Below are 9,052 nucleotides of genomic sequence, written 5' to 3'. Positions count from 1 at the left end.
CAAAAAAAATAACCAAGCTTACTGGAACTGAATTCCAGGCAAAAAAACCGTTCAACAAGCCAATACTAAATTCTCTTCTAAAATCAAACAAATTAGTGGAACGGATCAAACGATTGCTATTGTGTGTGAGAATGGAGATTTTTATTTGAGTCCAACAGCATTTGGTTCCTTTGAGTTGCATTCTTTACCATACAAGGTATTGCAATGTGCAACATTTAGCGACAAGATTGTCATTTTGACAGACAACCATCAACTGTTTTCTGTAGATCCAGCTTATGAAATTTTGACACGAATTAGACTTGAATTACCGCTCTTTGAACATGTCGAGAGTGTTCGAGCATCGCGCAGCCATTGCTTCTTCTTGACTTCGAATCGAGAAATTTATTGTGCCAAGTCGAGTTTGCAACCTGTTCGACTGATTATGGCCCCACCTCTTCCGCCACATTTCAAATGGTTTTTATCCACTCAAAATTCAAGTGACTTTTTTTGTGTGTTTGTGAAAAAGTATTCACATTTGAAGAGACAGAATTGGTTTTTTGGAAATTTATTAGCCTCCATTAGGCAAAACAATCCAGTTTATAATTATTGTGACATTTTGATCGAGAGTTTTTAACTACACTGAGCAAATGGTTCATAGTCGCGACATTTCAAAATTTAATCAGTTGATAGCATTTTCGTTCTTATTTATTGAAGCAACAATTAAAATTTAATCAGTTGATGGCATTTTCAACATGTCTGAACTAATTTCCATTATAATATCTGTGCCCTTGTAGGGTGGTAAATCAACTCCAAATTTTTTCAACAGTTGAGGAGGCATGAATCGCCCTCCAATGAAATGTCTTCCCCTAAAGTTCAATGAACATAATTTTGGAGAAGGCAATGACACTAAAATGTCACATCTTAAACCAAGTTTTAAATTTTCATCAACATCTATGATATCAATTTCCCATCCGCTTGGAATGTCAATGCAAACAATTGGAATTGATGAATATTCTGGTTTTTTGACAGTTTCAATCACTGTTTTGAAAGGCTCTCGAATTCCTGATTTACCAGAAAAAGAATAACCAAAAATGGCATCCAAAATAAAAGTAAAATCTGTCAAGGAATAATTCTGTAACAATTCACTCAAGCTGAAATAAATTGAAATTCCCAAAGTTGTGCATTGCAAAATGAGTCTCTTAAATAAATCTTTTTCTGCAGATTCTTTTTTTGGATACAAAATGACCGGTTCATATCCAAAATGTTTTAAATGGCGAGCAGCTACTAAACCATCACCTCCATTATTTTGTGGTCCACAAATAACTATAAATCGTGAACATACCAATTTTCATTTCATCGGAACCAGATCCATTTTAAAATCATCAACGAGTGGTTTCAACAACAATAAAAACTCTTACCTAAAAATTTGGGTGAAAATTGAGAAAGAGGAAATGTTTGAACACATGAATGAGCCACTGACATGCCTATTTGGAAATCATGATCATTCCATTCGGAATTTTTCAAAAGGTTCATAAAGTTGGTTTAAAAACCCGATGATCAACGTGATGAATATTAATTCAAAAAGTTGTAGTTTCAAAAAGATCTTCTCATATTTACCTGCCATTTCCATCAATTGATCATTTGAAAATCCATATTCCTCTCCCATGAGAGCCACATCAATGAGACGAGACTCTTCAGCATTGAGTAATTTGATCATTTTTTGTTTTGTGAAAATTGTTAAGTTGGGATGGACTTGCTGTGAAAACAATACTATTGATGAGAAATAGTTCAGAGATGATTTCTCGGCAATCAGAAGAGAGAAGATGCATGAACGAAGATTCACAATCGAGTCTGTGCCACACAGACATTTTCTCAAACTGAGAGTTCGAAATTGTTCTTTTCAGTGTTGGACAGCGCTTCTCGGGCTTATTGAAAAGACTCTTTGGCATGTCATGTTTAATAAATAGATTTATATTCATTCCTTATTATTATTTAGTTTGCTTAATCAACCAATCCACAACATCGGTAATATTGGTCTTGTGTAAAGCAGAAATTGGAATGACAGCCCAAGGATTCTTCTTATTGTCAATATAATCCAAATTCATGTGTTTGACAATGTCGTCCTTTGTAAATCTTCGTTCAATATCAATCTTGTTCAAAACAATCAACACTGGCTTTCCTTCCAAATCTTTGTTTTCTAACAGTTTGTGAAGTTCTCGTTTTGCTTCTGGAACCTTGTCAATATCGGCACCATCAACAACAAATATCACAACTTGACAACTGCCAGAATGTTGGACCCACTGTTTCAATGTAATTGTTATTTTGCATCATTATTGAATCAGAGAAGTACGATGTTTTTGAATCATGATCATCAAAAATCAAAATCATTTTAGCGTGGAAACCTACCAAATTTCTAAATCTCTCTTGACCACCGAGGTCCATCACTGTCATCCAGTCATGTCGTCGTGACACGCCACAAATTGTGCAACAGTTCAAAATCAGTGACACGATTGAACGGAGTGGAATGAGGCAACCATCATGGACAATGATGATAACAACCCATCATGATGATTTTAACAATATGTAATATATAATCATATCCACAGAAAATCATTGAAAATATGATCACATGTCATCATGCTACTATTACTACTACTCGAACGGCTCTCAATACACTCACCTTTCATTGTAACGTTTCCTTTCTTTACATGTCTAACATTGACACCCACTGTTGGTAATGTATCACCTGGTTCATTATCACTGATAACATTCAACAAGGTGGTCTTTCCGCTGTTGGCCAGTCCGACCATCAAAATTTCTAATTGTTTGCCGTTAAACAATTCCCACAATTTGGAAAATAAAGCACCCATGATGATGATGATGATTAAAACAAAATATAGTACGTTTAAAATTTGATTGGATGATGAATTTCAACAAGGTTTGTACGTTCAACTTGGAACAGATCAGAATAATAATTGATAAAAACAATCTTTTCAAATTCCGATGATGCCAATGATGATGGAATAATAAAATGACTGAAAAGAGTTCTGAGCTCTACTACTATTACTGAGAGAGTAAAATTTTGTTGTAATGGGAGAGAGTGTTGATTCCGTCGTCCACAAAATCAGGTTCAACCCGTAAAGAATTTTTTTTCAGTGACCTGGTCTGTTGCCTTGTTTTTTGTCAACTGTCGCTTCATTTCTAAAATGGTGATCAACTGGAAAGGAGAATCTTTTGGTGAGAGAAAGAGATCTTCCGAGTGCAAAGGATTGATTTCATCCAATGCATTCCTTCATTACATATTTTTTCAAAAAACAATTTCAACGAAAGTAAGGCTCAAATAATTCTTTAAAAAAAAATATTAAGAACAAGTGTTGTTCATATTTGGTCCTGTTTCGCTTAGTCGCAATCCCGAATTTGATTTTTATGGATTAGTTGTAGGCGTTTTGAACAAGATACATAATAGAGCTAATTTGAAAGGATCGTCTTTGAAAGTTACTCAAAATGAATAGTTGTGGTAGTAGAAAAGCCTTAACCGTTTTTAGCGTGGTATTTGAAAAGCATGATGATTGTTTCAAGTTTTCAGATACTTATTCAGAGTGTGTTGGTATCTATGCAGATGAAAGAGAAGCATATATATTTGCCATCAGACAAATGCTGAAAGAATCCGTGATTGAGGAAGATGGAGAAGAATTTTCAAGTACCATGAAGCACCACTTGAGATTCGCACTCAATGACTCTTGCAATAATGACAGTTTGAATAGAGTACATGTTGATGCAATGGAAGATGATGGTAAAGAGAATTTTCCCAACACGGAGGATGCTGAAAAGCATCTATGCCTGCTTCTTGATAAAACTCTCTCCATTGCAAGGAGCCCAAATAACGCTTCATCTCGAACAGCCACAACACCTGTTGCACACATGAATGTCTTGAACTCGCTCATGTACAAGTTAGCCCGTAGTGAGCGCTTGAATTTCTATTGCCTCACGAGTGATGAATTGAAAAGATTGCATCAACATGTACTCGAGAAGCAAACGACTCAATTATGTCCTTGTTTTTCAAAAAAGCCTTCGTACAGAATTTACAAAGTGTTCCGTTCTGTACTTAATGAACAAGTGGCTCCTGTCATTCGTAAATTTGAGCCTTTGCAATTTTCTCCAAAGAGTTTTCAAATTCTCTCGGATATTCAGGTGAAATGTACTAACGACAATGCATGAACTTTTCAATGGCGAATTTCCAGGTATGAGCAAGCCTAGCATGCATTGAATAACCTCTACCAGGAATTTTCTGAAGTATTTCTGTTCTTTTACATTTTTATCCAAGCAGGAGGAAGTTGAACATTTGAATTCAGGAATGACTTGTAGAATGGCTCAACAATGTACTTGTGTAAATTATCATTTTCGTTGGAAGAGTCTGAACCATTACTGTCCAAAGATACTGAGCTATGATGTAAAATATTATCGGTTTCTTGCATGAGCATGTAGTGACATTGACATTGAAAGTCTCCGCTCGAATGCTTTGGATTCTTTGGGCAGTACAGAAATAGATTTGGTAAATACCAAGCACCGTGCTCCTTCTGTTTAGTGAGATACATTCTCAACAAGTCACGTATTTGCATGATGATGGTGTCTCCAGTGGGAAGGTTTCCTCCCAGCTTTGGATGTTTGAACGTCACCGAGAGAGGAACTTGAATACCCAAATTTCGTACTCCCATTTCTTTGCAATCATCCATAATTTTCGAATATCCATTCATGATTTGTTCGTATTCTTGTTCATTAGTATTTTCAATGCTATTATTGATACTTCCATTAATACTACTACTCGAAGAAGAGTAATCGGTCTGTGAAACGAGGTGGAATATCAAATTTGCATAACTCAAATTAGAATGTTTGGTAATGAAATAATCTCCAAGTTTGGGAGTTGTTTCATAATCCTTTGAATTTTCATTGCCGCTTCCGATACTACTGCTAGCACCAGTTCTCTCTTGAATATTGTTCCTCACTTGCCTTATTTGCTCGTCAAATGATGGAAAATGAAAATCTGGACCTTGTGCATGATTGGCCTCAAACCGTATTCTCTCCATATCTCGCATGGCCCAAGTCAAGGTTGGAGTGTGTTGCTTGTTTGTCGTCACATGTGACGAGGACGTTACATCCTGATGCAATGTTTCACCCACACTCTCTACGGTAGAACTCTTTTGAATGCAACAATTCACAACAAGTGCACTCAGCCTTGACTGATACAAATTATATGTTTGTCTCGCTTTGAACAGAATATAATCCTCTTCGCAGTCACGTTCCTCCTCATCCTTTTTAAAATTCCTACAAATACAATCACTCATGTCAGCCGTGTAAATAATGAAAACTCTTCCACATAAGCGTCTTGTGCCGTCTCCTTTAAACAACTCAGAGTCTGCATCGTCCTCAATGAACACATACGAATCATCATAGGGACTATACAAGTCATCATTCTCCAAATATATTCTCTCAATCTTTTTGTAAATAGAAATGCAATGGAATCTCTCAGTTTGAATGAGCCGAGGAATATCAGTGAGAGTTCTTCCATCTCTGAATATGCGTTTCATCATTCTTTTGATTTCATTGAGCTTTTTTCGTGTGGCTTCTTGTTCTGAGGACGTTGTGGCATTACCAGGTGGTCGAGCCTCCATCATCGAGATGGGTTGTGGACTATCAATGGCATCAAACGTCTCCAAAACAGTCCATGGATCTTGTGTGGTGGAGTTAGTTTTTGGTGAATGTTTCTTTTTCTTAGCTCGAATCGAGAATTTTCGAATGAACGACGATAAATTTCCAAATTTGTTGGATGCATTCTGAATGGAATACTTGTCTCCCTGTAATTCATTTCTCAATAATAATTCAAATTGTTTTCCACGAGGTTCCATCAATCGAAAGGCTGGGAATAGTAAATCGTCCTTACTTTTCACGAGATTGGCCTTTGTTTTGGATCGATTCGTGAAAGCATCTTCCTTATCTAGATCAGAAACAAATGTCCAAAAAGTAATGACCATTTCCTTGTACAACTCTCGTAATTCTTCATTCCATTTTTCTTCCAATTCTTCTAATTGCTTCATGTGCTCCAAGACCATGACTTGTAATTCATCATTTCTTTCCATAGTCATTTTCTGTTCCATTCCATCTCGATGACTGATTGTGAATTTTGATAATGTTCACACAAGTGACATTCAAAAAGTGTCATTTTGTCATAATTTGGGTCACCATTCATAAGAAGAAGAAAAATAATATTGATAATTATTTTCAATGCTCACAACCTCTTAACACTACGTACACTTTCTGAATTTCACTAATTTCAGTTTCTCTTCCCTTAATTTTATCTTGATAGGCACATCTCAAATCATTTGCAATTTTCACCAAATAAATCTGATTCACATAACTCGAATGAAAAAGTCGATAAAATTTGGAAATGTCTTGAATCGGTAATATTGAAATTTCTTGATCAATGTTGAGAATATTGGATTCATTGAAAGAAGAATACTCTTCCATGTTGGATTTGGGTTGATGATCGATCGGATCGTCCCCAACGACTTGCCAATCATCTTCATCATCTTCATAATAAAATTCATCCACAATTTGATCATTCCTTGTCGTTTGACGTTCCCGAATTAATTCCAATAATTGAAAAGTGATACTCTCTTTTAAATAGAGAGGTAATTTATATTCATTGCAACATGTTTGTTCCACAAAGTCGTACAGAGAAATGTGGGAATACCATTTCAAATGAAGAGCGTGAACAATGTGGCCACGTTCCGAATATCGGTATGAAATTTCCATGTATTGTTGTTGCTCTTCCTCGTCATTGATGAAAATGGGGAAGGTGGATCGAATGAGTTCGTCTTCATCGGCCAATTCGGATGTCATTGTGAATGTCAATGTTGAAGATTTTTTTAATAAAATCACAATTTATTGTTATTATTTAAAACTGTACAATTAAATTAATCTTTGAATAAATTAAAAGTTTTGATAGATAGATATTAGTCAAATGATACAAATGTCCAATAGGTGGTATAGGATTTATTTAAAGCTTGGAAACTCTATGAGTCGTTGATTTTAATCTAAAAACAACATCATAGAGTGTGAATTTTTAATTCCACAGAAAAAGAAATGACAGCTTACAATCCTAGTTTCTTCTTCAATGATGCATCAATAGCATCCATGAATTCCTTGGTGTTGAGATATTGGCTACGGTTGACACTGTTGTTGTGCATGAATGTGATCCGAAAGTAGTTGGTTTGTGTATTTCACAAATTTGTGAAAAATCATTCAGCAGATGCAGAACATATTTAAAGGCAATATTCGTGTTAAAATCACAAATCATCAAACAACACCAAAAACTTACTTGTTTCCGTGAATACAGATAGCCAAATCCTTGGTCATCTTTCCTTCTCTAATAGTGTCAATAGTAGCAGCTTCCAAAGAGTCACAGAACTTGGCCAAAGCATCGTTATTGTCCAACTTGGCACGATGAGCCAAACCACGAGTCCAAGCAAAGATGGAAGCAACTGGATTGGTTGAGGTCTCTTCACCCTTTTGGTGTTGTCTGTAGTGTCTGGTGACAGTACCGTGAGCAGCCTCGGATTCAACAGTCTTACCATCTGGGCACAACAAAACAGAGGTCATCAAACCCAATGAACCATATCCTTGGGCAACAATGTCGGATTGAACATCTCCGTCATAGTTCTTACATGCCCAAATGAATCCACCATTGCTCTTCAAAGTTTGAGCAACCATGTCATCAATAAGACGATGTTCATACCAAATGCCCAATTCAGTGAATTTGGTCTTGAATTCCTTTTCATAAATTTCTTGGAAGATGTCCTTGAAACGACCATCGTAGGCCTTCAAGATGGTATTCTTTGTGGACAAGTATAATGGCCACTTCTTATCAACAGCCAAGTTGAAGCATGAATAAGCAAAATCACGGATGGATTCATCAGTATTGTACATTCCCATAGCAACACCAGCACCTTCAAAGTCAAAGACAGTGTATCTCTTTTGTTCACCACCATTCTTTGGAGTGAAAACAAGTTCCATCTTACCTGGCTCACCAACAACCAAATCAGTGGCCTTGTATTGATCACCATGAGCATGACGACCAATGACGATTGGCTTGGTCCAACCAGGAACCAATCTTGGAATGTTTTCAATAACGATTGGTTCTCTAAAGACAGTACCACCCAAAATGTTACGAATCGTTCCGTTTGGTGATTTCCACATCTTCTTTAATTTGAATTCTTCAACACGTTGTTCATCAGGAGTGATGGTTGCACACTTGATACCAACATTGTACTTTTTAATGGCATGAGCAGCTTCTTCAGTGATCTTATCACTGGTTTCATCTCTCTTTTCAATACCCAAATCGTAATACTTGATATCGAGTTCAAGGTATGGAAGGATGAGCTTTTCCTTGATCCAGGCCCAGATGATACGGGTCATTTCATCTCCGTCCAATTCAACGACTGGATTTGCAACTTTAATCTTTTGGAATGAAGCCATGATGGTTGAGTTTCTAGTAGAGAAGGATCTCACTTGATGATTCAATAATGATGATGGTGTTGTGGTCGTAGCAGAGGAACGAGTCTGATGATGAGCAACAACGTTTGAAGTGTTCAACAACAAGGCTGCTGTGGTGTTGTGTGGAAATTTTTTGCAAAGAGAAAATCCCGATACAGCGGTTTTCAGCATTTTTTGATCGTCAGAAAATTGAGCGAGGATTTGTAAAGGAAAAAAATTCGGAGGTTGTAACGTTGCTTAGTGAGTACACGATGGAGTGCGATCATCATCATCTCCATGATCAGGAATTGATTGGTTTTATGTTGATTTGAGAAACACAAGTTTTTAGGAATGGATAGCATAGCAAGGAGGATGCTTGGATTGTTCTCCTGGATGTGTTCATATCAGCCAAGGCTCGAGAACAGGAATATTTGATCAGATCGTGCGTATGGAAAGAATCTCATCCGCGAAAAGGAATCCAATTCGCGAATTGTTGTTTTTTGAAATCTCAAATCATGAAACCACCACTTGTCACGAAACTGTA

The 9,052-nt window shown here is 36.6% G+C and overlaps 5 protein-coding genes across 5 annotated transcripts; 1 reads left to right on the top strand and 4 right to left on the bottom strand.

Annotated features, from left to right (window-relative positions):
- Positions 1 to 706: 706 nt before the first annotated feature.
- On the bottom strand, positions 707 to 1,696 carry C9374_010413 (uncharacterized protein; the record flags this gene model as incomplete). The annotated part of the gene is made up of 3 exons (XM_044685955.1): positions 707 to 1,302; positions 1,398 to 1,463; positions 1,597 to 1,696. 3 exons carry the CDS (start codon positions 1,694 to 1,696, stop codon positions 707 to 709), a joined length of 762 nt encoding a protein of 253 aa, XP_044544010.1.
- Positions 1,697 to 1,967: 271 nt separating this feature from the next.
- On the bottom strand, positions 1,968 to 2,849 carry C9374_010412 (uncharacterized protein; the record flags this gene model as incomplete). Its single annotated transcript, XM_044685954.1, has 3 exons — positions 1,968 to 2,279; positions 2,386 to 2,423; positions 2,660 to 2,849. 3 exons carry the CDS (start codon positions 2,847 to 2,849, stop codon positions 1,968 to 1,970), a joined length of 540 nt encoding a protein of 179 aa, XP_044544009.1.
- Positions 2,850 to 3,483: 634 nt separating this feature from the next.
- C9374_010411 (uncharacterized protein) lies at positions 3,484 to 4,197 on the top strand (the record flags this gene model as incomplete). The annotated part of the gene is made up of 1 exon (XM_044685953.1): positions 3,484 to 4,197. The coding sequence occupies one exon, from the start codon at positions 3,484 to 3,486 to the stop codon at positions 4,195 to 4,197; it is 714 nt and encodes a 237-aa protein (XP_044544008.1).
- Positions 4,198 to 4,286: 89 nt separating this feature from the next.
- Positions 4,287 to 6,876, bottom strand: C9374_010410 (uncharacterized protein; the record flags this gene model as incomplete). Its single annotated transcript, XM_044685952.1, has 2 exons — positions 4,287 to 6,144; positions 6,287 to 6,876. 2 exons carry the CDS (start codon positions 6,874 to 6,876, stop codon positions 4,287 to 4,289), a joined length of 2,448 nt encoding a protein of 815 aa, XP_044544007.1.
- Positions 6,877 to 7,033: 157 nt separating this feature from the next.
- Positions 7,034 to 8,700, bottom strand: C9374_010409 (uncharacterized protein; the record flags this gene model as incomplete). The annotated part of the gene is made up of 3 exons (XM_044685950.1): positions 7,034 to 7,070; positions 7,132 to 7,209; positions 7,355 to 8,700. 3 exons carry the CDS (start codon positions 8,698 to 8,700, stop codon positions 7,034 to 7,036), a joined length of 1,461 nt encoding a protein of 486 aa, XP_044544006.1.
- Positions 8,701 to 9,052: the final 352 nt, after the last annotated feature.

The sequence above is a fragment of the Naegleria lovaniensis genome, assembly GCF_003324165.1.
Source record: "Naegleria lovaniensis strain ATCC 30569 chromosome Unknown tig041, whole genome shotgun sequence".
In the NCBI taxonomy this organism is placed as follows: domain Eukaryota; phylum Heterolobosea; class Eutetramitea; order Acrasida; family Naegleriidae; genus Naegleria; species Naegleria lovaniensis.
This window is presented reverse-complemented; position numbering and strand designations above follow the sequence as displayed.